Here is a 27,613-nt window from a genome sequence, read left to right as displayed (position 1 = left end):
TAACTCTGAAAGAAGCTGAAAGGAGTAATTTTTTACTCAAGTCATTAGTACTTAAGAAACTAAGAAATATGTTTTCCTTATAAAGCAGCACAAGAGGAGCCCTTTATTTAGTGGATCTCAATGCTTTTTTTCCACCACTGCCTTGCAATAACATTAAAGATGTGTTAAAGTATATTATTCACTTTAGTTTTACGCATTTTATGGAGTTCCACGAGGTAATTAGCAATTTCATTGTCCACAAAAAGTCCATTTATGAGCAAACAAACAGGCCTCCCTCACTTCTCCAGAGGAAAACCCATAAACCCCGAGGTCATGGCAGCACTATTAGTTATTAGCTATTTATAGCCACCTCATAAATAAACAACATTGTTTCAGCCCCGGTCACTCACCGACCCTGAAGCCCTGTCCGATGAGCGTGTCGGCCGCCTGCCCGTTCTCCGCGATCAGCGTGGTGTTGTTGCCCTGCTCGCAGGTATCCTGACACTGTCCCTTCAGGCAGATCCGCTTGCAGATGAGAGGAGCGATGACCACCTTGAAGCGCTCCCGTGTGGAGGAGCGCTCCGTGCACCACACCAGCCTGTGGACGCTCAGCCAGATGACAAGCAGATGGGGGATCAGAGAGGGCATCCTGGCATCCTTCACTACCCTCCACGCAGACCCGGGGACATTAAATCGCCAGCTGTGGGGGCTCCAGCTCAAAAGCGCCTGCTTTGTTAACCGAGGGAAAAGTTTGACGTCTCATATACGGCGGAAAAAAACGAAAAAAAAAAACAAAAAAAAACGCGCGTCCTCCCTCCTGCGTTCTCCTCAAGGAAAAAGAAAATCACTTTCCTCGCGTACCCAAGTGATCCGTCTGCAAAACCGACACGTCTGGCATCTTTGGAAGTTTCTCCTTGCCCTCGTTTCCAGAAGTTGCTGAAGTTGCCCTCGCTATGGTCGCTCTTCCTCCTTCTCGCCTGTTGCGTTGGGGAGTCGGAGAGAGTGCGTATGTGGGTTTGAGAGAGAAAGAAGGGAGGAGAGGAGAAGGAGTGAGCCAACCCTCTCTGGAGAAACCTGGCCGCGGGCCAGCCAGGCGGTGCAGGAGCAAAGCTGAAAGCGGTTTCCTTGTTGGTTATTTCTCCTCACACCCCTCCTCTCCTGTCTTCTTCTCTCCTCTCCTTTCTGCTGCCCCCGCACAGACCCCACTCTGCAAATCACAGCTGCACAGCTGTGTGTGTCACTCTGAAAAAGAAAAAAAAGAAAAGGTTTTTAATGTGTGGAAATACAATGTATGAGCATGAGCTGTGGATAAGTCAACGATCTCTTTTTATAGCTCTCCCTGAGGTTACATAGACCCACATTAGTAGGCCTGCATGTCTGCTTACAATAATAAATTCTCACAGTGTTCCAAAAATGTCAACAACAAAAAAAGTCTTCCCTGTTACAGACGTACCTAAAATGTGTAGATATTATGTTGGGTCGTCAGGGGTCAGGAAGGTCATCAGCAGCTCCATAAGCTGTAAAGATAAAGGAACTTGGGCGTTTTTTTTTTATTGTCTTGTGATAATTAAATATTTAGTTCTTCAAATTAAGAGAGCAAATTAAATCAAATGAGATGTGGATACATCTGTACCAAGGATTTACAGATGTGTTATCTGTTTATTGTATTGCGTGAACATGCCAATGTTCTTTTCGCGACAGGTGAACTTCAGCAATGAATGATCAGCTTCCTGCGTGTTTTGCATGGAAAAAAAAACCTCATGGACTCGTGGACTTGGACTCAATTTAAATCAGAGTATCAACTCATAATGTTTTCAAATGTGGTTAAAAATTAATTTGCTCACAGATAGAAGTACACGCGCCTGCTCCGCCTGAAGTATTGGCTGCTCTGATTTTTTTTTTTTTTTTTTTTCCAACAACTGCAACATATTACAGTTTTACACCGTTGCCGTCGGTGCGTGAAACCGCGCTGCCATGCACTCTGACTGAGACGGATAAAAGTGAGGCAGTAAATTTGACACCACAGCTCATGTTTGATATGTTCAGGGAAAAGTCACTAGGCTGATTATCCACCAGTAGGAATCAAAAATGATAAGATACAAGCAGTGTAAGGATCCCAGGGGCCCCGCCAGTGTTTGGGGTCACTTGGGGAAAGGTCAAGAGACACGGTGTGTGTGTGTGTGTGTGTGTGTGTGTGTGTGTGTGTGTGTGTGTGTGTGTGTGTGTGGAGGGGGGGGGGACCTTGAGTCACTTCCTCTCCAAAAAGTGAGAGTGTTTACTTTCAGTCGTGGAGGAAATGACTGCATGGGCCTGCAGAGTTCACAGGCACTCTCACATTTCTCTCTGCCTCTGCTGCTCACCATCACTGCATCATCGGCTGCCAACACACACACACACACACACACGCGCACACACACACACACACACACACACACACACACACACACACACACACACACGCAGCAGAATGTGGGTTACAAAAGAGCCATCCCCGAGTATTATCGTTAGCACAATATAATTGGCGTCGCTCACTGCGCCAGACAATAATGACGGAAACAGAAAAGACAAATAAACAAGCACATTTCACAACCTACAGATCAAAACTGCTCCGTCTGTCTTGACAGTGGGAGTTCTCGATCCAGTGATTGAGTTAAAGTAGCAACACAATCACGTAGAAGTAAAACCCTGAACAATCCAACGTGAACGTGGCCATAGAGGAAAGTGAGCTGACGGTGTGAAAAGTTCAAATAGAGGTCCTCAATATGCAGCAGAACGAAACCCTGACAGTATTAAACTATGCAGCCGCTAAGGAACAGTATTATAAGTTGAACAAACACAATCGCAGCTCCTGTCTGGTGGAATGAGAAACATCAGAACAAGAACAATTATTGAACCGGATTCATGAAAAACCTCCTGCTGTAACTCAGGGGCATTGGGACTTTTTCCAATTTGTCAGTGCCAAGTTCAAGGGAAATTATATGACTATATATATATATATATATTTATATCAGCCTCTGATACACCACTTACCCAGTGGTCTAAGTGAGGGACTTCAAAAGGTCACGTTGGATTCGAGGTCTCCAGGTGGATTTAACATAACAGTGAAAGTAAATGAGTTTTGACGTAAAGAAACTAAATCCAAATAAATATCCACCTGTTTTATTTATTTTTTTGCAATTCCTCCTTTTAGCTAAAACTCTTGATCAACACTGAGATTATTTGCATTTGCAAAAACATCAGCTGCAAACAATTTTTCCTGTGACATACAAACTATGGAAGGTGAGCATTACAGTGTAATTTTCACCCTTTGTTGATATTTTTTTTTTTTTTTACATTCATGGTCTCCAGACCAGACAGGATGAGGACTAATGAATTAGGTGATCCTCTAGCGCCACCACAAGGTCGCCATTTGTGGCTTCGAGTCTCAACAGCTATTAATTGCATCGCGTAGGATGAGTTGTAGTTCACTAACTTCAGTGACCCTGCATCTTTTCATCGCGTGCATCAGCAGGTTCAAATTTCAGTTTGTTTTTTTTCCCATTTAAATTTGTGACCAAATACAAAACTAACAGTGTACAATACAGTATTATCACTGTGATGACAAATTGATCGTAGGACTTCTTCTTGTTGAGGAGAGCCCAAATAATGTCCCAAAGAAAATTGCCGTATATATACGCACCAATATGTATTAATTATAGTTATGTCACTATATATTTGTACTAATCCCGTTTTTCTGTGATTAAGGGTTATGCAGCTCAGTGTCGAGGGATCGTGTTGAGACATTTCAAACATTTGACGAGAATCCTAAACGCATCTTTAACAGTATGTCACGCCAACATGCTGTGGGAGGGACGAGGAGGAGTCATGACTGCTGGTGGACTGAAGAGACGTCTCATTATATCTTGATTTGTTCTTACGAACCCGCACACCATCCCGGAGCAGTAAAAAAACCCACCTCCGCGTCACTGACGTTGCTTACAGGCACACAATCAAGGTGGTCATGTTTTTGACAGATGTGTTAAATGTTTATAAGAAATCGACCTTTTAAACTTTTGCTTTTTGGAAATGAAAAGAAAACCAGAGAATCGCCGCCACGTGACACCAGAGTTACGGGTGTAACAACATGAATCCACGCGTTTTCCAGTCACCGTCTGTCACGGCACCGGCGGACACTCTGTGTGTGTGTGTGTGTGTGTGTGTGTGTGTGTGTGTGTGAACCCGTTCGTCGTTACTCGGCACTGCGGGAGGAGAGCAAGGTGTTATTTGGGATCCGTCTCGGGGCGTGACCACCGATCTGTCTGGCGACGCTCCAGTCGGAGTGGAAACTCTCCTCCGGGGGTTCATGCGGGTTTTTTTTTTTTTTTTTTTCTTCTTCCCTTGCCACGATACAATGAAATGAAACATGCGGGGGTGAACGCTGCTCGTCCAGGTGGTAACATCGTTTTAGTGCGGTCGTATTTTAAACTCGGGCTCAACAAAAGTTGTTCCAGTTTGTGTCGTCATTGCAGCTTAACGCAGACAAAACTCCACTACGAACTCATCCTTTTTCTTCTTAATACTCCATGTTAAATAAACGACAACGAGGAAGAAGAGAAGTATAAACAAGGCCCTTTAATATAGTAACATTTACAGTAGGTAACAGGATGAATGTGATGTTGGGGGGGGGGGGGGTGGCGGGGATAGGGGTTTGAACATTAAAAAAAAAAGTAATTCATTTCACATATAACGTGGACTTCTTGAGGAATAATGCCATTTCAGTTCAAACCTACATGCAGAGGCCCCCCCTGTGTCATATAAAAAAAAAAATATATATGATTATCTGGGGGGCGAAGACTACCTTGGCAATCGTTTTTCTGGGTGTACACAGTGACAGATATTTTACAGTTTAAGTGTTGTTGTTTTAAAAGGACCTACAGTTGTAAATGTACATAGAATAGTTACATGGACATCGTTATACTAGTATACGTGTTAAACAACACCGGACAGTCGAGCTCAAAAGGCTGAGAGGAGTAATGCTCTGCTGCTAACCCTGACGCATGAGTGGCTTCAACATCAGAGCACCGGGAAGAATTGTAATTAGATTATAAATATATATATTTACATTGTATGTTAGCATACTAATGGTTTCAAAGCACGTTACTTTATTATTTTGCACATTAACTTTTTCACAAATGTTAACCCTTATTTAACCAACAAAAAAAAAAAACACCTGACATTGTTATTTATATACAGAGACGTCTGGGAGGCGGTGTTGCCATGCAGCGGAGGAACAGATACGCACATGCAAGCACCGAAGTCTGTCTGCTAATAATTGCCAGTAACTGGGTGGTAACAAGAGCACAAGTCCAGAAGGGGAAAGGCTTTCTGGACGTCGAGTAGCAGCTTAAAAAAAAAAAAAAAAAAAAAAAAAAAAAAAAAAGGAATGTCAAGATGTGGTCCGAGAGAGAGACAATAAAAGAGTGTTAAAGCTTTGATGTGGGTGCATCCTGATGCCAGCTAAATAATCCTGCATGTTTTGGTGAACAAACAAATGCATGTACTGACTTCTTCAAATGAGGATATCTGAACTTCAGCTGGAACACGTTACAAGCGTGTGACCGATGATGACGCTCTGCAGAGTGAAAAGGAGAGACGAGGCGTCAGCGGAGGAGTACAACCGGCTCGTGGTTCATAAAGACAAACACGCAAACGGTGTAAACGGAGATCAAATATTTCTTTTGATTTTGGTCAACTCGTGCTCTTTATGGTATTTTTATAGTCATGATTTAGAACTTGAAAACAGTGGCGACATTGATGCCATTAATAACAATCGTAAACATTCATCTTTGAGATACTCCTAGATTTTTTTTTAAATGTCCCATATTTGACACTTTTCCGTGTGTTTTATCTGCAGTCCTACAAAACTTTTGTAGCTATCTGAACATTGTTTTACTTTCTTGAGCTTCTCTGGAGCTCTACCACGAACAGGCTGTTCTGCGTCTCTGTCTTTAAGGTGTATTGATATCAATGACCTCCTCTTCTAAATGAGAGACCCGGGCTCAGGCTGACCACAGGTTTTCTACAGTGCTGTAACACCTGCACACAGGATCCGGATACAAAACAAAACATAAAAATCGGGGCAGAACTTTTCTAAATGACATCGGAAGTGTTCAGTTTGTTCGCCACTCGCACATATATCAACAAAATACCAAGAGCGTGATAGCAGACCGATGGTGGCTATAAAAACCACCACAGTTTACGCGTTTTAGTTTCCTAATCTTAAAAGATGCATTTACGTTCAGCAAACTTGATCAAACGTTTTAACAAAGTTAAATTTACCGTTTCAGATCATATTCATGAGAATGACGACGCTAATGTCGTCGGCCTTTTTTTCCGTAGATTTGGTAAGATATATCCATCGGGTGAGACAGCACCTGCGGAGCATGCTCAAAGATGACCACTTCACTTGAATCAAGATTCAAAAATACCCAGTTACACAGTGCGTGTGGTTTGTCCCGTACATGAAGCATGAGCCAGCACTGCGCATCCATTTCTATTAACTGCAAGCTTTCAGAAAGTCGCGACCGGAATCGTACCCGTCTCGTCTCGACTGAAATCGAAAGGTAGGAACGGTGGAACAGCAGCAGCAGCGACTCCGTCGATGTTTGACTGCGTGTTCAAGGCACCTTTGAGCTCACGTCCACTACTGACCAACTTACTGCAGGAGAGTTGGCAAACCAGAAAACTCGCTGGGCCAAGAACAACCCTGCTGCTGCTGCTCAATAAATCTCAGGAGACAAAAAAAAAAACCTCTCTGTTGAAGAATGTACAGTGGAAAATTTAAAACGTATTTTTACATTTAAAACAGGAAAATGTCCAATATAAACTAAACTCAGAGGCCAGGGTGATATGTAGCCCGATTCTTTACTGTAACAGCATTGATCAAAGATGACCCGATGATGTCCATCGTGTTGAGAAACTACACAAACGCCTCGCTCCACGTTTATCACCCGGGGTGCGTTTTCATGCTAAAAAAAAAAACCAAAACAAACAACCTTCAAATCATCCCCTACACGCAGTCCACGACCGAGCTGTCGTCCTCCTCGGCACCCCACTCCCCGAACCTCATCTGAGGAGACGGAGCTGCCGGGTGGAGGTTGTTAATGTCGTCCATGGCGTCTGGGTCCGTGTCGTCGCTGGCGCCGATTCCCATGTGGCCGCCTTCCTCCCGGTGCGTCCGGATGTGTTTGCGCAGCGCCGCGGGCTCTTTGAAGCTGCGGTTGCAGAAGGGGCAGCAGCACGGCCTCTCCCCGGTGTGGATGAGCTGGTGGTGTTTGAGGTGCTGCAGCCGGCTCAGGCGCTTGCCGCAGATGGCGCACACGTAGGGCTTCTCGCCCGTGTGCGTGCGCCGGTGTTTGCGCAGGCCGTCCAGGTGGCGGAAGCAGTTGCCGCACTCGGAGCAGGAGTACGGCTTCTCGCCCGTGTGGATGCGCAGGTGGGTTTTCAGCGCCCCGGACTCGCGGAAGCGGCGGCCGCAGACGCCGCACGGGTAGGGCTTCTCCCCCGTGTGGATGCGGATGTGCTTCTTCAGGCTGGAGATCAGGCGGAAGGTCTTGCCGCACTCCAGGCAGTGGTGGGGCCGATCTCCCGGGGGCTCCCCCGCCGGGTCGGGGGCCGACGGCCCCGCCGAGTCCTCGGCCCGGCCCGGCGAAACGCCGTCGCCTCTCCCTGCTCCAGAAGTCCTGGCCAGCGGTTTCTGTGCGTCAAGTGCGCCCTGCTGCAAGGCACCGCTGCACTCGCGCACCGGCCTCTGGTGGCGCAGCGGGTGAGTAAAAGCGCGCTGGGAGCCTCCGTCCCCTCCGACCGGGCCGTAGCCGAGGTCCCCCACGTTGTGGGACGATCGCTCCGCGTCCCCGACTCTGCTGTCGTCGCGCAGCCCGGGCTCCTTCCTGCCGACCTGACCGGAGCCCGAAATCGGTCCCTGCTCCTCTTTGATCTCGAACCTCGGCGCTCCGCCCGGTCCCTGAGGCTGCCGCTCATCTACGGACAAAACAAGGATAAGCGGCGACGGTTAACGGGAGACGTCGAGTCGACGCTTTGTAAACTTTGTGCAAAAAAAAAAAAAAAAAAGGAAACACGACGGGCGCATGCGCGGCGCGTTTACCTGGTCGGCTGGTGTCGGAGCACATGTGAGACGTGTTGGACGTGAAGGAGTCCAGAGCGTGGTTGGTCACGGAGCCGTCGGGCTGGATTGAAAGCTGACACATTTTGTAGTCGTCCCGAGGTTCAAACCCGTGAAGCGATTCGTCCACGGGGCCGCCGAGGCCCAAGTCCACGCCCGACCCGTTCACGCTCCTGGGGTTCTGGTGGTCCCGGTCCAGGCCCGACGTCATCGACGCCATGGAAGACAGCGACGGGGCGAAGACGGACTGGCTGACCGTCTGAGGGCCCGAGTAGGAGATCTGGAGCTGATCGATGAGCTTCTGCGCGCTGCACAGACACTCCTGCAGAGTCTTCAGCTCCCTCTCCGACACCTCCAGGCGCACCTTGAGCCGCTCGTTCTCCTGCTCCTTGTGCAGCAGCTCCTGCTGGGTCTCGTTGAGCACGAGCGCCACTTCGCCGAGGAGCGTGTCCACCGCGGCGGACATGGCGGTCTGGATGGTCGGGGCGAGTCGCGACTTCAGCGACGTCACGGTCACGCCGCCCTGCGCGGCTCCGTATCCGCCTTTGTCGGCCTTGCGCTCGTAGCAGGACTCCGGCCCGGTCCTGTCCGGGATGTTAATGATACTCTGTTTACGGTTTCCGCTGAGGACCGAGCCGCTGCCGCTGTTTGATGGAGAGGACTCCATGCTGCCAGCGTAGCCTGTCCTCCGGGAAGTCATGACGCGTGCGCTGCTACTGTAAACAGGCCACGATTCAAACGAACTGGGTTGAACTGGACGGGTGTTGCTGCTGTAATAAATGGAGGAGGAGGAGGAGGAGGAGGAGGATGGGGGGGGGAGGTTGACTGTCACCGATCACATCTGCCTAATTAGCTGTTTTAACAGGCGACCCGGACACAAACAATGTGGTCGAGTCCTCGCTGCGCCCGTTAGCTTTAAAGCTAACCAAAAAAAAAAACCCGGGCGGTTAAAGACGTCTTCCCGCAAACTCACGTGACTCTGCAGGACAAATGTGCCGACAGCCTTTAAATGCGTTCGTTAAACAAGCGAGTTATTCTTCAAAGACTTTGATAAAATAAATAATAATCATAATAAATGGCCCTCAACAGCGACTCACCCATTTCCAGCCTTTCTGTCTGCAGAGCTGCACTGTGCTGCACGCAGAGGCCCGTCGCGCAGTTATGACGTCAACCAAGCAGCCTGACGTCATGGTCATTTCACCCTGAGCTTTGACTTGAAGGGAGTCTCGTCCCGCGACAGGCGAGTTTAAGAAGTCAGACGAAGGTGGGCTTCCTTTTCCTTTTATAATGTTACCAAACGTTATCAAAAATATCCTATTTAATAACCTAGTTAATGCCTTTAAACATAGGCCTACAATATATAGCCTACACAACATAGCCTAAAACACTTCCACAGCACATACGACTCTTTGAATAAAGGTATTTATATTATCTTCTGCATACCAAGACGTGTATTTTCAATTCAATCTGATCTGTTCTTTGTAAACCTCCACTTTCCTCCTTTCTTCTCTCCATCTATACGAACTATTCTGAACTACCGCTATTTAAACAAAATCTAGTCTCATCTTTTCTGTGGCTGGCACAGCTGTGCGAAATGTAAAAAAACAATATTTTTTATTACTTCAATGCTCATCGAATATATCAAATATTACACAGTTCAGTTGATTCGCGTTTTAGAAGGAAGGATGTGAAGGTATGAGCCTTTGAAACTTGGAAATAACAGTAGCCTAAATTTATTTTATTTTTTTCCATATTGAATAAAGATTCAATTGAATGATGGTTTAATCCAACAATAAATAGGCCTATACAAAAGTAAAATGTAGCCTATTTACAGGACATTGCAATAAATAAATGATGTGCCGTTGATTGGTTCCATATAGCCTACATATATGTTGCTCGTATCTTTTATACAAGTCTAAATCAATGTCTACCAAATCGTTTATTAAAGAACCACGAGGGTACAGGCTACGTCATATGCGCGCTGCCTGTCAGCCTGTAGGTCACTTTCGGGGTGAAAAATGCTCCATGCCTTCGCGGCAGTGCGGCAGTGCAGCAGCCATTTGAGAGAGAGAGAGAGAGAGAAAAAAAAAAGAAGCGACTTTTAAATGATAGTGTCAGGGTTCAGAGTCTAAAATACCCGCATGTCACCGACCTCTTGGTTACACAGACTGTAAATGTGGAAAAGAGAACATCGTCTGTCCTCCACAGGCTGCTGCAGACTGCGTCTTAAACGCTGCGGCCCTCTTGATTTGGGAAACCGGCCAAAGTCATCATTTAACTTTCTGATACTGCGCAGATGACCCGTTTCATTGTCAGTGCAGTCCATCATGAAAACTAATTAAATGTCAAGCAGCTACAGTTACACGAAAGATATGGACCAGATCTGCTTTATTCACGATATAGTCCTGCGTTGCTTATAATTACTTTGCAGCCTTTATGGACTGAACTGAAGACTCCTTAAATAATGAATGATACTGAGGTCAGCGCCTCTACATTAATCATCAGAATTAATGTCCTCACTAACATGAAAACACTTGAGTTTTACCCATCACCTAATTCTTTCTTTTTCACAAAGATTAGATAAATCACGAGCTGCACTGTTCGCTGAGTTGCACCTGATAAATTCATCACATTATTATGGAAAATGTGTGCCTCATCTCTGCTTGTATTTAACAGTAAGAAGGCTGGATGTTTTAGAGATGAAATGAATCGGCCTGGTAATAATAGTCCTTCGCCTCATACAGAAAGACTGTGGGCTGAGGCTGCAACTGCAAGTTATTGTTGTTTTCCCCTGTAGTTGTATGAAAAATCACAACAATGATTTACATGACCATAATATGTGGAAATAATGTGGGCAGCATCATTCAGCCAATAAATTGGCATACTTATTTAATTCTTACAAACTTCAGAAGATGTTCTGGTCCTGCTATAAAAGGACCTGGTGGTATTCAACTGGGCGGCTTCCAATTCATAAATAAAAATAATGTATTCCTTATGAAGTCATTTCTGATGAGGAAAACAGTCCCAGCCCAGCCAGCCGCAGTGGTTAGGGAAAAACTGACGTCGTCTGTGGTTAACTAGAAGCAATGCATTGTGGACTTATGTAACAACCTATCTAACACTTACCATCTGCCGCCTGAAATTGTGTCACTTCCATAGAAAGAGTTCTTACTGTGTGACTTCACCACTGCCAGTAAACCGCTTCTTCAGCTATCTTATTATAATATTATACAGACAAGTTTGTGTCTCAGCTTCTTTGTGGCCTTATTGGGAATGAAGTCCTTTCAATCCCACTCCTGACTCACTCTGCAACAGCTGAAATAAACACAATTATTATGAAATAATGCAAAAACAGATGTGTTTAGCAGTATTAGTTTGAAAGATAATACATAAACCCAGCTTGGATCACACAATACATATGTATACATGGTATTACCCACACACATCCTGTATGCAAATATATGCATCTCCTTCACACTTACACACCCACACTCTCCCATGTATGTACTTACAGTGCATCCAAAACACATTCGTACACCCACTGATGGACGCACACGCAGGAAAGAAACTAACAAAATGAAATTTGAGGTATTCATGAGGTTGTGTTTGTCGACATTGGTTTCTACTGAATTACACGTAGGGCAAGAACAATATATTTGCGTACTTTATCAGGAATAAGATTGAGTGACTCAGTGTGTCAAGTCAGTTTTGAGCTGGCTTTGTCAGAATTTTTCAGCTACAGGACAATGCCGGCTAATTGTGGTCATTTTTTGACAGCGTGGAGATGCGATGAGCATCTGGATTTAAAGCAACAGCTGGCACATGAAGTTTCATTTTCACACGAACAAAGCATCTCATTCAGATCTCTTAAATGGGACCTGATGAGTACCACTACCTGCTATTTTGCCATATAATATTATCATATTTGAATTCATTTCTGTTTTTTTTTTTTAGGTATCAGCTTGATACAGTCTCATACATTACAAAATGATTTCCAGAACAAGTTCAGTTAGGATCTTTCTTCCTCAGCTCTTTCAGTTTCACAGCAGTGTTTCAGGTGTAGCCATCTACTTTATTTAGGTGAGAGGTTACGGTGGCTACACAAAGATGGGATTGGTTGTTGCACGTTGATGCATGTCAGCGATGACAAAGTTTCAATGAATCAAGGCCCCTACACAAAGAATTTCCAATCCTATTTAATTTCCCTTTGCCCCTAAAAGGAAAACAAGTGCTCATTAACGAGAGACACGCTCTGAATAACCTGCTCTGAAAGCATGCAACAAGAATTCATGCGGTTGACTTAATCAGAATTAAGTAGTAATGGTGTAACAGTAATAGCGTGCACAGTCACTCACATAGCTTAACCGTTTAGCAAGGAGGGAGGTGGAGCTGGTGCAGAAGGGTCAGGAAGAAGGGAGGACTGTGGGAGGGCAGAAAGAAGGAGGTGATTGTTGAGCAGATGGGGAACATATAAGTGAGGGAGAAAGCAAGAGAAGGAGCAAGTGGAGGAAAGACGAGGAGAAAGGAGCTCGAACACGTTCAGATAAAGAATACAAACTTCTGTAAGCAACAGGTAAGTTCAAATCTTTTACTTTCTTCCACAGTTTCAGTGTTGAAGGCACGGTAGCTGTGGTAAGAACAAAGAGCACTTAAATTAGTATTCAATGGGGGCTCCCGCTCAGTTTTCAATGCATTTAAACACAGTCTTGTCTGAGGAGAGTTTTGAATGGGCTACATTGTTATTTCTCCATTCGTGATGACCACAGCATATTTCAGTTATATTTTTGTGAATTCTTGTAAATTGCACATGTGGGCAGCTTTCCTGTAACTGGATCCAGCTGACAAGGCTGTGCTGTGTCTTGGGTGTGCAGGCATTTGGACCTGTTGTGCAATACCGCCTGGAATGTTGAATTAGAGAACCTCCAAAACATAACTAATGAGGATTATTCCAAGCAGTTGTTTATACAACAGCGTAACTCATTGACAAACACCACAGAATAAGACATTTCAACTGCTTAAAAGTCAATATTTTGTTGTTTTGGTGTAGTGAAAAGTTGATGCTTCCTCGTGAAGTAGTTGTTTTTTTTTTCCAATGGAAACTAGGCCCGTATTTAAGTCTTTTATTTCATTCCACATAGTCCTCCCCTCTGCAGTCTATAATCGCTAAAAGACGCAGAATCAGGGGAGAAATAACATTATGTCCTTATTCAGGCTCTTTCATACGAGACCAAAAGAAACTGATTCGGTGAATCTAGACATAGTTGGTAACCCAAGGGGCTGACACGCTTCATTCCTCTGCACAAAAACAGATTTTCAAATTTACTGATGGAATTTTTCTTTTCATGATCCCCAGCTCGATGGCCGCCATGAGGGACCTTCCTTTTCCCCTTGTGATCGTATGTCTGGTTTTCATCAGAGGTTACTGTCCCCTGCCTACATCACATGCCACAGCGATGGATCCCATGAAGACACTCACACCAAGTGGGTTTTCGACAGAGGACTTTGAGACGCCACCACCGGATTACTATGACGATACAGTCACCCAGGAAATGCCCGTGGGAGCGTTTCCAGATGGACAGACCATCCAGCGGTGCAACTACAATCCCTGTTTTGAAGGGCAGGCACCCTGCGCTGTCCTGGCTGCCTCCACTGGCTGCTTGTGTCCAGGGTTCACTCTACGTAATGTGGTTCCAGAATCGCCCTTCATGAAGTCAGTGTCTTGGAACGGGTCGGAGGTTGTACTCAAGTGGTGTGCACCTTATTCACACGTCACATCCTATATTGTGACAGTCGGAGGGCAAGAAAGGCAGAGGTTCACGGGGCATCTTAGGAGCGGCGCACTCGGCGACATAGTCCATAAAGCGGAAGTCTGTGTGTTTGCTGTGAATGAAGCTGGAGACAGTGATGGGTCCTGTATGACGTACAAGCCGAGGGACAACACCCTGCCTCTGACTGCAGGGATCATCGGGGGAGCGCTGGGCTTCCTGCTGCTCCTCTTGCTGGCCGTCCTGCTATGGAGGCACAAGAGGCAGAGGAAGCAGGAGGCCAGCATCTCGATGCACAACACAGTGGAGACACGGTGAACGGACAAGACTGCAAGACTGGACGCTCAGTGAGACTCTGTCCCAAAAGAGTCTTCAGCTTTTTGTCGCAGTTAATGAACTGCGACAGCATTCAAATATCTGAGGTTTTCTCTGCACCAAGAGGCTGTTTTAAAACAGGAGGAAACAGGGTTCGACACCTCACATAAATGTATCTGACTGGTTATGTTCATTTCTCAAATCTATTGTGAAAACTTCCCAAAATTCCCACATCTATGATTTGATACCCAGCGGAATAAAAAAATATTGCTGTGTTTTTTTTCTAAATTAAACTCAGAGGACAAACAATCAGGAAATATGAATGTTATAAAATAATCTTAATTAGGGCGTTCTTGCAGGTCAAAAATTTGCTGTTGGGACTGCAAGGAACAGCCCAGCATGTGCATCATGCTCACAGTAGAGTCAAATATGAGTAGTTAGCAGGATAAAGCTTTCAAAAACACCAGTAACTCATTGTTTATTACTTATCTTTAGGAAGTAAAAGATGTTTCCCCCTCACGATTTAACTTAACTTAAATTAGGGATTTTTTTTTTTGCAGAAAACCTTTACCTTTATAAAATACACTGGAAATTACAATGGACTTGGTAGCAGTTTTTGACTATGAAATACAATGTGTTATAAACTAAATGTTTTCTTTGAAATTCTGAGAGTTGTGTTGTGTTATGTATTTAAAGTGTGACTGGATTGTTAGTGGCATTCGGGGAATAAAAGTGACTGATATTCTGTATTCTATTGTATTTATGAACATTATTTGGTTCGTTTGATAAAGAGGGTGAACTGACTGTTCAGACTGGAGCTGCAGCATCTGTTAAAAAGTGTAACTATTAAACTTAAATTAAAAAGTAAAACGTTGCCTTGTAGTTTCTATTGCATCAGTGTGTATAAAATGTGTCGCAGCTGTTGCAAGGGTGTGTTTTTCCATCTGCCTTAATGTCGGAAGTTGTGTCAGTGAACTGGATGAGCAACAGTGTTCAGCGCTGTTTTTCCAGCTGTCACACAACAGTCTTTTCAGCGGATACGGATTGTGCGATGTTCGTCTCAACCCGGCTGAGACTTTTTGCAGTCATGCAGCATTGGGCTGGTGAGAAGCTCCAGGCTTCTTTTTTTTTTTTTTTCTGCCATGATGTGAGAGAGAGAGAGAGAAGAAAGTCCAATATTTTAATCCTCCCAGTTTATCTCATGTTCAAGCCTCCATCTGCATGTCTCGCAGCAATGTTATAATTCCTTTTTGCTTTGGCTGCTGTCACGCAGTTGTTCCACTGCTCCTGGCGTCTCTCTTATTCCAACTGCACAACTTACATCGCACAGTGCTGTATGGAAGTCATCTAACAGCTGTAATTTGGAGACACAACAGACTGTTCATTTTAGTGGCTGAAATGGCCTCAAGATGCTTCTTTTATGACACATATAACAGTCTCTCTCAAACTGGGAGGGAAATCTTTGCCTGAATGGGTCAGTGATGAAATGCAAAAACAGGAGCGTGCATTTGTTGGCAGCAGACCGTTTTAAACAGACCAAGATGTTTATACTTAAAGCAAATGGAGAATTGGACAAAACCACAACCAGTCATAGAGTCGTCATGCTGTGCTCGATGACAGCAGAACACAACAACATGTACTTAAGAGAAGAAAAATATTGTATTTCTAAGTGTACGTGGTTTGCCTTTTGGAAATAAACTTCTTTTTAGAAACTGAATGTGTTTTGATACTGAATTGTGAAGACATTAAAATCTCCCCGTATTACACAAAGTTAAAAAGTTCTCAATGAGCACCATGTCCAGTCATACAGCTGAAAGAAGTATGAAGTGGTTACATCACCTCTGCAGCTGTCCTTGGAGTTTAAAGCTTCTGAGCTCTTTGATAATAAGAATGAAAAGTAGATAACGTCAATATAAGACCTAAGAGTTACATGATTGCAAAGAAAATTTGGAGGAGGCTTGGCAAAAAGCCACCGGTTCCTCTTCAAGAGATCTCCATCATCTCCTGATATGCAAGTACAAAATGTCTATGATTTAAATCAAAAAGCAACTGAAGGTTGAACCACTACTGAGCAATTAAATTTCAGTCCCACTAAACTTGCTGCACTGAAATGTTTTCATTTGAAAACATGAATGTGAATTTATGTGGCTTGAATTCTCCTCTCTAAAATTTGTGTCAAAAACCTGATTTAATTGGTTGTTTTTCACAAATTTAGACAGAAAATTAAAGTTTCCAGTGGCTGACCTAAACTTTTTTTTCTTGGATCACGAGTGACAGAGGGACAGCACGTCGATCGACTCCATTAGTAGTGAATTTGTTATCCGTATTGTCAAATATTCAAGTTCAAGTTTTTGATCTTGAATTTTAGTGTCTGAAATTCTCAAATCAAATCAGAACAACTACATTTTTTGACCTTACATGAAGTTTTGAATTTGCGAATCCTGAATACAGCAAAACCTGCATTTCCCCCTTTCAATATAATATATTTCAATGCTTTAACTTCAGTGGTAATTGATTTTCAATATTGAGAATACTTTTCAAATTCCGGCAGCTTTGCTTTGCTTCTATATATTTTTTCTTAGTAAGAATATCACTTGAATGAAATGTGAGATTGTCATGTGAGGAAAATGTGTTAGAATTGTTTTGATCTAAAAATGTGAGCAAATAAACTGAATAAATATATGCATCTATAAATTATATTTAATGGACATCTGGCACAGAACACATCTCCTCTTATATCACCCGTTCACCATTTGCCAATGCTGCTTTCTGTCTGCATATTTTGGGCTCCTGATGGCTCTCCCAAGCTTTGCAGTGCAAAAATCCCAACATTTTTTCACTGCTGGACTACAGCACCGAGGCAGACAGAGTGTCTCTCTGAACAGGTTTTGATGTCAGAGGGAATAAATGTGGGGGATTGTCTGTAAAAAAAAAGAAAAAAGAAAAAAAAGAGGTGCGGTGCAGAATGTGTGTAGGAGCAGGAACAGTTTTTCATTTTCAGCATCATTAAGTGAAAAAGAAAGCTATGTTAACAGCACTGATGAATCTCGGGTATGACAAATTGTGAAACTGCAGGTGAATTTTGCATTGAGATCAGCAGCAGGATACGTGCTGACACATTACTCGCTGGACACGGGTCGTGTTGAATCACTCAGTCTTTTGGTGACTCATTTTACTTTTGTGGTGAAGAAGTTACATATAAAGCAGTGAATCAGCCTGATTTTTTATGGTATTCAGTCTGGAAATACTTTGTGTCTTCCTCCTTCTGCTGCCCCTGTTAGCGTAACTGCATGACTAACAATGACAGTATTTGTGTAGTCTATGAACTGATGTTTGACATATTTTCATTTGTTTGCGAGGTTTTGGATTTTACCTGCAGGTGTTGCATTATGTTCTGTTGCTAATGACAAATAAACAGACTGTGTTATAAAACTGACTCACTGAATGAGCTCTACCAAACATGAAAATGGCACTTTGGCCCTGCAGCGGATGTGACATTTTAAAGGTGTATTAAGTAATCCAGGACTTTTATCTGTGTTTTTCAGCATCTGGGAGGATTTTCTACATCAGGTATAAATGGATCTTAATAGAGCAGATAGTCACAGTGTGACAATGCAACAAAATAAAAGCACCCTTTACAGAACTGTGTTAACTGTCTGCAGGCTTGGAGAAGAAGTTTTAACTTATTGCCCTCTGCTGGTCACATTTAAACCTGAGAGAGGAGGCCTGCCTGCACTAAAGGACAGAAAAGGACATGAACACAAAAGGAGCATAATAATAATAATCATGTCCACAAAAACGGACCATGTTAAGCCCAGTGTCAATTACAGAAGGAAAAGTGATGATGCAAAACAGGTCTGCAGGTGCGCCAGTGAAAACTATACTGCAAAATGTAAAGATGGGAGAAGCATTTATGTCCTTTAATTAAGGCTATTCTAATTTATTGTTTTTGTATTGGATCAAAAGTGTAATAAAAGGTGAAATATCACTTGCCTGTGCAGCTCTGTGGAGCATTTTAGCCTCCTTCATCTCATTGTTTCGCAGCCTCACTGTTCAGGTTCACTATCATCATCTTCGTCAGTGTTGTTTCTGGATATGTCAGGCAGCTGTTTTCATTGTGTCATTCATCATTCTGCAAAAATATTGAATGTGTCAGTTTAAATATCATTTCAGCAAACTGAAATGACAACGAAGAAGAATTACTCAAGTAGATAACCTTCAGAAACATGAAGATTTGAATATAAGGGAGCTGAAAAATAACACATGATTGCCGAGTTTAACCCTTTTTTTGTTGCAGCTTTTTCAAAATTAAATAATTGTAAAAAAAAATGTGTCCACCTCCTGTGTTGTGTACGATATCACACTGAATAAAGACAGATTATTTCATGTCTAGATCTTACTGCTTGTATTTTCATGGCTGCAGCATGTAGCTTTAAAGGGCTTTTCTGCTATGAAAGTAATTGTAGGTTGTAATATTATATTTAGCTCATAATGTTATACTGGCACCTATTGAAAACTGTCATTCAATTTCATGCAATTCATTATTCATGAAAAATTAATTTGCATTTGGCAATGGGAAAAATTAACACTGCTTTTTATTATTAGTAATCCACTAATGGCTGCTTCCTCTTCCCGCTGGGGTCAGCTTGTACAGGGCATAAAATGTTCAAAGTAGGTCAGACATCCATCAGTGCCCATTACTGGAACTGGACCGTCCTCTATACTCAGTGCCAGAATGCATGCTGGTTCGTATTTCAATGTAGAAAGGTCTTCATGTCTTTAGTTTTTTAAATATTTTGCCGACAGTACAATAAAGACAAATGAAAGGATGTCAATCAAAAACCTTCCTGCTAAATGAGGTGCAGTTTAGTTGAGCGTTAAAAACAGCTTTTTACAAGGGGACCCTGGGACATGCAGAGGCCCTCATACAGGAAACTCTGGGTCTTAGTGGGTGGTTGTAGAAACTGATCCCCCGCCTGCGGGTGTCTCATCCTGTTTACTCCTGGGTCTGTCTGTCTTGGCTCAAACCACGACTCTGTAAATAAAAAGATTAACTTCTGTCTCCAAGTGTAAGTCTGATGTCACTCGCAGGATGATCGGGGTTTATGTTAATGCTGCAGAGCGTTTGTTAGATTCTTCTTTTGGCATCATCGTGAAAACAAAAACAAAAGTGTGACATCTTTCTTCATCCAGACATCTTTTACAAACAGGTCCAGTGTGTGTGCGAGTCAGAGCTTCTTTTGTTTGTTTTCACAGGAACCACTAGAGGTCATTATTGCAAAGAGCGCTGGAGAGATTAAAGGCAACTCTGGCATGCACTCAGAGATAATGTGGTGGAAATGGAAATTAGTTGTTCTAATAAGGATGAAAATGAGTTTGCAGAGGTAATCAGCTCAGCCACAGTTGTACATTGCAGGGGAGTTTGAGGAGAGGAGTTTGTGTTGGAAGAGGCAGCTGAATGTCTGCTCTCCATCACCGCTTCCTCTCGCAAAAAATTCCATTCACTGCTCGACAGCCAGGTCAGTACTCTGCTCTCAACTCCCCAGGATAGCTTCACAAGAGCGTGTCATAAAGGAGAGGAGGAGAAAATCTTTCCCTTTTTTTTTTTACCCCCCCCCCCCCCCCCAACATTTCCTTGTATGAAGAGCGAGGGTAACCATGGCAACCTGGCATTATACAGGACAGAGCTGAGGAGGTTGAAACTGAGCTCAGCTTGGAGCGGAGAGTTATCAGTCACTTAGGCATCAGCACTGTCTCACACACACCCGCACACACACCTGCTCTTTCACCCTTCACGTCACTTACAGGCTAGGAATCATGACATTTTCCTTTTCATCAGAGAACAACAGACTCACTCCAGTTTGTCGGTGTCGAGATTCTGATGGAACTGCAGACATGTCACTGTGCCACAAGACACACACACACAAAGGTGAGAAAAGTGTTTGCAGATTGCAACGTTTTCTTTCAGAAACGCCAACATTTATTTCATTGATGTATTTTTTAAGTACAATCCTTAGTTACATTTTAGACATCAGTATTTCCATTTTCTGTTACTTTAGACAAATATTTCACCACAATTCACAAGGTATTATTGGGCGTTTTACTAAACCACATTTATTAGACATATAGTGTGTAATTACTTTGTAGATTAAGATTTTATATATATATATATATATATATATATATATAAAAAAACAAAACAACCTAATACAACATATTGGAATAGACTGATTTATTCCGTGTTTATAGTTGCATAGTCCAGTCACGTTTTAGCTCCAGCTTCATTCCAATAACTCATTAACTGATCCAAACAGTCTATTTGTTTTTTCTTTGTTCTCTATGATCACCTTCAGATTTATTGTGACCCTCTGAAAGGGCCCGACTTCTCAGTTGGGAACATGTGGACTAAACTAGAACCACTTAATCTGATCACAGGGGGCATTTTTCTACAGCATGAGTACTTTTATTTTTGATTGAGTGTTAATATTTTAGAAGGATGTTGATTGCAGCCCTTTTTATATTATTTTGCATTGCACACGATCTGAGTGCTTCTTCCATCACTAGTATCTGATCTCTTAGGATTTGTTTCTTTGTCTTTTTTTTTTTTTAACTTTTTTATGCTCCAGATTGTTTTCCAATAGAAAGACAGTTATTCTTTGCGCAATAACTAAAGCTGCTGCTTAACAAATAGCAGATCTCTGTGTAGAGTTAAAGGCTTACAATGAACAAGAAGAAAATAATACAAATATTTTTGTGACATCAATCACTACATGAATAAAGAAATTGAGCAGTGTTGCAAATGTATTTCAAGAGCATGAGGGAACATTTCATCATTGGGATACAAAATGTTATAGCATTGTGCTATGATGATCATATGATTTGCAGCCCCTCATTTGAGGATATTTTCATTTATTATAATGCCAAATAATTGATCGTTTTTTAGAGTAGACCTTTCAAATTAAAATATGTCTTATAAATATTAATACATAAAATACAACAACTCAAGCTGATATTTTTTAGGCTTATTTTCCAACATCATCTCATTTTCTCCAACCAGCTGGTTACCTGTGAAAGAAAAAAGTTCCTACATTTTTACAATCAGCATGTCAGCTTCATAAATATGCTTTAAATGTTTGACCAGTAACTTGCTTAAACCGAGTTTGTAAAAAGCTTCAATTTAAGATCAGGTGCAGTCAGCTGAATCTCCAACACCGTAGGAAACCTGGAGGGAAGTGAAGCCGGAGCTGTATTTAACCCTCTGAAGTCAAGCAGTTTTCCCACAGCGGCCGAACTGTTCCAGTTCCCTGCTCTTCTCAGCTGGTCCGCAGGAAGTGGCTCTTACTTTACTTACGGCATATTTGTGATTTGTGATAATTGTCTGCATATTAAAAAACATCGTGTTTTTGTAGCCTCAAAGAAGAATCTCACAGTTTATGTCTCTCTGTGTGCAAACAGCATCGTTCTGTCTGTGCTTATACTGATTTATATTCTTTACCTTCCTCCTTTTCATTGTCAGGGGGGCATTGGAGCATATCCCAGCATGCATCGGGTTGAATGTAGAGAGACACTTTAGACAGGCTTCCCGTCTATCAAGTCTCCAATCCACTTTGAGCAGTTGGAGGAAACTTGCATGAAAAAGTGGGAAAACATGCAAACTGAACACAGATAAGTTAAAAAAAAACCACTTCTTAATCAGCGTCACTGCAACAACACAACAGCTATGAAAGAGGAATTTTTCAATACAAGATGGCAGAGAGGTAGTTTTGTGCACATCGTGTCCTGTATTTAGGCCAGGCGCTGGATAACAGATTTAATAGAGAAAGAAATGAGGAGCTTTCTGCCCGGCAAAGTTGTGTGTCCTTTAATCTAGCACAGTATGAAGATACACAAGTGAAATCTGTGCACACAGCGCTTTGAGATATAACTGAGGCGTAAACAAAAATCTAGGGCTGATGCGTGGCCAGATGTTGAACAAAACAAATCCCAATTAGTTCTACCCCTCCCACCTCGGCTTTAAATTAAAAAAAAAAAAAATACAGCCGGGGCAGGAACAAGCTCTGGAACAAGAGATGAATCAGGGACAGATTATTCAGGACACAGTCACGGAGGATAGAGAGCTCAGGAGGAGAGCAAGGACTTGACCTTTTTTTTTTTTAATATTCATGACTGGGGAGAGAAGAGAGATGTAAACCTTTTTTCAGACCTAAAACCTTTGTGGTGTCTAATAACGGAGGGCTGCTTGTGATTCAGTGCAAAAATAAATATATTTAGCAGGAGTAACATCAGGATATCTTGGCTGTCTGCCAGCCTGAAGGATCAATAGCCATTAACACCATCATGCATGCAGTAGGAGGACAGCGGGGATCCGTGGCTCTGCAGACTATTTCATCGTGATGGGAGGTGGATGGGAGCTTTGGTTACAGTAAAAGCATCCTCGCTGCTGAGAGTGATGCTCTCTGACTGACAATGTCATCAGTGTTCTGTGTATGTAAACACATCCAGCAGCCTGGAGAATCTAGGTCATTTTCTGGCTGGGATGAGATGAGAGGAGGAGTCGTCTGGAGACACACCGAGCCACAAATGTGTGTTGTGTTCATGTGTCAAGAGTCAGACCCCATAATCCACACGCTCCTCTTTTTATCTGCTCCATGAATCAAGTGAACATGCCTCCAGTGGTGATGAAATCCACTGAGAAACACAGGTAGTGAAGCGGAGGAGGGGAGGAGGAGGAGGAGGAGGAAGAGGCGGAGGAGGGGGTAAGGGGTGAACGGGTGTAATTTCTTGCTCCAGTTCTCTTTGCTTTAGCGCTGAGGACACATTGTTCATTAATATCCAAGCCTTCAGTCTTGAGGATACACAAAGCTTTGCGTCATGTAATATTGACACTGGCTCGCATACACACCAGGAAACAATGCGACCATGTGGCAGGAATTACACAGCGGATCTGGAACATCATGTGCGGCATCGCTACAGAGATTATGGATATGCTGAGGTTTTTTTTTGTGAGTCATTTCAAAACTCCTCTTGAAGGGCATTAAATTGTCAGTGCACAGAGTGTCTTCTCACAAATCAGCAGGATGCAACTCTGTCTGGTTTCCCTGCTTGAACAATGCTGAACTTGACGCAGAGGGTGGATGAAATCCTCCATCCTGCATGGTACAAGTCATTTTATATGATGATAAGAAGGGATATAACATCTGAATTTTTGAAGGGGGCAATCAGTTACAGCAACTTAATTAAAACCTGACAAATGAAAGTATTTGATCACAAAAATGCTAAAGTCATGACAAGACTGCAGTCATGCTGGCAGCTCTGTGAGGCTGCACCATACCAACGCTTTGAGCTAAATGCTAACAAAACCGGCATGTTGATGGCAGCAGGTTCGATGGTTGTAAGTTTGTCACCATGGTTCAGTGTTATAAACTAATTTTGTTCTGGTTAGGGGATAAAAGTTTTGTAATTCATCCTCTGGGAACCATGTCCATCACCAAACTTCACAACAAATCGTAGTTTTCAGGATATTTCCTAAAACAACAAAAAAAGAAGTCAACGTTACGGGGTGCTAGGAGAAACATTTGGGGATATCCAACGTGGGTAAGGGTTGTTTTCAGGCGACAACAAATGTCTGTACAACATTTTCTAGGAATCCAAAGCAGTAGCTGTAGAGACTTTTTATTCCAAACCCAAAATATCAACATACTGATAGCACAAGCGGAAAAGTCAGGGGATCTCTTTAAGTGAGCTGGATTAATCCTCTGGGGACCATGAATGTCTACATAAACTCTCATTACAATACTTCCAATAAGATGTTGAGATATTTTGGGAACGACCTAAAGTGGCGGACCAACACAGTGAAATAGAGCCACACCACTAGAGTAGTTAAAATGTCTTACTTTCTCTTAAAGCACTGCTGCATTGATTCCGACCTATTATTATCTAAGAAATAAAACGCCTAGAAACAGTATGGAAACAGTCTGCCATATGACAAATGTACATATTAATCTTAAGGAATATTATATCTTTAAGATGGTATTTAATAAGCAAATCCTCAAAAAAAAAAAAAAAGCCAAAATTTGCTTATCCCAAATCAACCAAGTCTTTTAGTTTTTAGGTAAGAGCAACATAAATTGACACGAAGCCGATTATGTTATCAGCCTTTAGGAGATATTTAGGCAAAATAATCAGCCTTTTCCCAGGAAATTAAACAGACATAAATACTATGGCCTAACTGGACCTGTTCTGTATCGTCTTCCTACTTCCTAACTGCAGCATCACTCCCTCTTCTTTTCCAGCTCTCACCAATGCCCTCAGATTCAGGCAATACAGCAGGTAGATGATAAAACAGTGTTATGTCCAGGCAACAGTGGCACTTAATTCCTACTCTTTTTTTTCTATCTGTGCTCATGTTTGCCTTTTCCCGAAGCGTTGCTCATCACATTTTTGCTTTTCTCTTTGTTCAGTGACTTACCATTAAAGGATTACAAACGGCCTATTTCTTTAAATTGGGAGAATGATGCAAACTGTTCCGTCAAAAACGACTTAACAATAAGCTGCTGCACAAAATAGAGCTTTTGAATGTCACAACAAAGGCATTAGCAGAGCACTTCTCAAAACAATGTGAAGAAGCTTAAAAAAAACACGACTGACCTGTAAAACAAGCAGGAAAACATGCAAACTGTACCAATTGGTAAAAGAGAAAAGATCCCGTAGACACTTCGGAGTCCCAACCTGAAAAGTGAATCATTAAAAAGGCACCAAAACAAAAATATCCAGGTCATGAATGCAAAACATCTTACGTAAAATAACCTGACATAATGACAGTCCCACAGCTGAGGTGTTAAGCTGAGAAACAGGCATGACAGTTTGAAATCAGAGGCACCACTAACAGCATCTCATTAATGGGATATAATGAGAACATGATGAGGATTTTAAGCTCCAGAACAAACTCACCTGATGATTATACAAACCTTTTGTTCCCGGGAACAGCGTGAAGCAGACGCCTCTGACACCATATGCTGCCATTAAGGCTTTAATCGTCCGGGAGCAGGCGGGCAGATTGTGGGCGACACCACCGTCTGTCTCCACGCCAGGAGGAGAGGTGACAGCGGTGCCGGTGCCAGTTTCCTGTTAACGGTGGTCAGCGGCATGTTTACGTCACCGGGGAGGCTGATCAGTGTGTCTGTAGGCGACATCACATCTGCACGTAGACCAAGGCTCTGACCACTGGTCGAGCCTTCATGAGACAAAATGTAGATTTAGAAACGCTTCATGTTTGCGGTTATCCTGCACTGCGTAGTTCATGTCCAACCATGCAGAATACACCGTTTCTAAGTTGAGCAAAATGACCATTCATTTGGGATGATTGATCTTCTTCGTTTGAGCACGGAGAAGTTTACAAAACAAACATAAAGGAAGCCAACTTCTCTCACGGCTGATTAATGACCACACATCTTGCACCAGGGTTAAGAGGCTTCACTGAAATCCAATAACAGTAAATCCAAACTAACCAATCTACTACTAGTCGTCCAACATAAACACAGCTCTGTGAAATCTCTATGGATGCATACCAATATAAACCAACACGTTAGACCAAACACGACTTTTACGCTGCTGTATCTGTATGCTAAACACAGCCTGCTATCACGCCAAAGTTTGCAATACACCCATCGGTCCACTAGAGGATATCGTGTAAGTGTGACTGTAACCCAGTAGTAAAACTGCGCGGGTTATAAGATGTTTCCTTTGTTGTTGTCTATTTGCTAAACGTAGTTCTCATTGGCTATATTAGGCAACGCAGGTTTCTGATTGGGGGATGGGTTTAAGTCCCACCCCTCCAGGCAGCAGTCAGGGCAGAGAAGTGAAGACGGCATGAACGAACGAGCGCGGTCGAGACGGCGAAATACTTCAGCTGAACACAGGATTTTTTTTTTTTAGTTTTTTTGTTGTTGAACCAAAGAGCTCCTCTTTTGAACTAAATTGACTTGACTGCACCTATTTGTCCCTCCGTGAATCGCCACGTTAACGTAGTGGAGGGGTTTGAGTGGCTCAGTGATCCTGGGAGCTCTGTTGTCCGGGGCATGAGCCCCTGGTAGGGTCTCCCAAGGCAAACAGGTCTCAGGTGAGAGCCCAGACAAAGAGCGGCTTAAAAAGAACCCCCGATGAATAGCAGCCCCGGTCGGAGGTCACCTCACCCGGGTCAGGGAAACCGGGGCACCCTCCTGGAGCAAAGACCCAGGAGGGGAGCTCGCCGGCGAGCGTCTGGTGGCCTGGACTTTGCCCGCGGGGCCCGGTCGGGCTCAGGCCGAAGAAACAACATGGAGCGGCCACCCTGTGAACTCACCAAACACAGGAACAAGCATCGGGGTCGGGTGCAATGCAGACCGGGCGAGCCGATCACCGCCGGCATAGACCAACTCTAGGGACGTGGAACGTCACCTTGGGGAATACCCAGAACATGCTGGAGGGATAAAATCTCCCAGCTGGCCTGGGAACGCCTCGGGATCCCCCAGCATGAGCTGGAAAATGTTGCGGGGGAGAGGGAAGTCTGGGTCAACCTGCTCGGCCTGCTGCCACCGTGACCCGACCCCGGATAAGCGGAAGATGATGGCTGGCTGGCTGGATGGACTTATCCGACGGAAAAAACTGTTACGACTTCAACACGAAATCAACTTCAATGTTTGGATCCAAAGAACTGTTAGCACTAAAGAGACCATTTTTTTTGTCATCACAAGTTATATTGATAACAAGTTCATCAGTGTTGTTTTCAAGCTGCTAAGCAGTTGTTACTTTGAATGCATTAAGTATTGCATATGTTGGGAAACCTAGAATGCGAGTTTGAACAGGGGATTAGTAAATAGTTTAATATCTTTATTTTAAGTTTATTACAATTACAGTTGAACGTATCCCTGCGGCTCCAGTTGTTTATTGGGGCCGTTATCTCCTTACAACCGCTCCCTTACGAATCTAGACACCGGTCCATTTCATATCGAGTATTCTGTTAACCCTGTGTGGGTTACGTTACGTTTTATCTTGCCTAGTAAAGTAAACACATCCATGGCCAAGGTCAAAGAGGAAGGTTATGTGAGGAACTATAAGTGATAAAATCTGCGTAAGGGGAATGGTTAAACGGAGCTTGGCTTTACGTGTGAAAACCAGGATTTCTTTTAGGAAACATAATCAAGATATTTGCATAAAATGAACAGACTCCGTAGGTAACGTTATGTGAAATTACTTATTTCAACACAAACTGTGAGCTTTTCCTCAACCTGAGCGCAACGTTTTTGGTACCTTACTTTTCACACGGAGGCGGAGTCAAATATGACACTGACGGTGTCCTCTAGTGGACTGATGGGTGTATTACACGCTACAGGTTGTTTAATCAACCTCCAGTTCG

At 43.2% G+C, this 27,613-nt stretch overlaps 3 protein-coding genes across 7 annotated transcripts in view; 1 reads left to right on the top strand and 2 right to left on the bottom strand.

Annotated features, from left to right (window-relative positions):
* The window catches only part of ltbp3 (latent transforming growth factor beta binding protein 3), a 34,447-nt gene extending 33,481 nt beyond the window's left edge, over positions 1-966 (bottom strand). For 4 of the 5 annotated variants that reach the window (XM_069146565.1, XM_069146569.1, XM_069146568.1 and 1 more), the window contains exon 1: positions 390-933. In XM_069146565.1, coding sequence (XP_069002666.1) covers positions 390-627 — 238 coding nt within the window. In that variant the 5' untranslated portion in view covers positions 628-933. Of the gene's footprint in view, positions 1-389 lie in introns of all 5 variants that reach the window. The other variant, XM_069146570.1, reaches the window with a different exon arrangement.
* A 3,609-nt stretch (positions 967-4,575) lies between these two features.
* Positions 4,576-9,261, bottom strand: LOC138196486 (uncharacterized). Its single transcript, XM_069146564.1, has 2 exons — positions 8,123-9,261; positions 4,576-7,998 (listed from the first exon to the last, which is right to left on the bottom strand). Exons 1-2 carry the CDS (start codon positions 8,838-8,840, stop codon positions 7,028-7,030), a joined length of 1,689 nt encoding a protein of 562 aa, XP_069002665.1. The 5' UTR covers positions 8,841-9,261; the 3' UTR covers positions 4,576-7,027.
* A 3,344-nt stretch (positions 9,262-12,605) lies between these two features.
* On the top strand, positions 12,606-15,893 carry LOC138196485 (uncharacterized). The gene is made up of 2 exons (XM_069146563.1): positions 12,606-12,702; positions 13,494-15,893. Exon 2 carries the CDS (start codon positions 13,498-13,500, stop codon positions 14,221-14,223), a length of 726 nt encoding a protein of 241 aa, XP_069002664.1. The 5' UTR covers positions 12,606-12,702; positions 13,494-13,497; the 3' UTR covers positions 14,224-15,893.
* The last annotated feature ends 11,720 nt before the right edge of the window (positions 15,894-27,613 follow it).

This window comes from Embiotoca jacksoni, unplaced genomic scaffold (assembly GCF_022577435.1).
Source record: "Embiotoca jacksoni isolate LCO1_2020_lvr unplaced genomic scaffold, fEmbJac1.0.p SCAF_13, whole genome shotgun sequence".
NCBI lineage: Eukaryota > Metazoa > Chordata > Actinopteri > Embiotocidae > Embiotoca > Embiotoca jacksoni.
The sequence above is the reverse complement of the archived record's forward strand: the minus strand, read 5'-3'. Positions and strand labels throughout refer to the sequence as shown.

What these genes read in the sequence shown, in the direction of transcription:
- LOC138196486 (XM_069146564.1), bottom strand. Translation starts at nt 8,840, where the DNA reads ATGACTTCCCGGAGGACAGGCTACGCTGGCAGCATGGAGTCCTCTCCA. An exon ending in CTCCGACACCAGCCGACCAG is followed by an intron (nt 7,999 to 8,122) that starts GTAAACGCGCCG and finishes TTTTGTCCGTAG; the next exon opens with ATGAGCGGCAGCCTCAGGGA.
- LOC138196485 (XM_069146563.1), top strand. Translation starts at nt 13,498, where the DNA reads ATGGCCGCCATGAGGGACCTTCCTTTTCCCCTTGTGATCGTATGTCTG.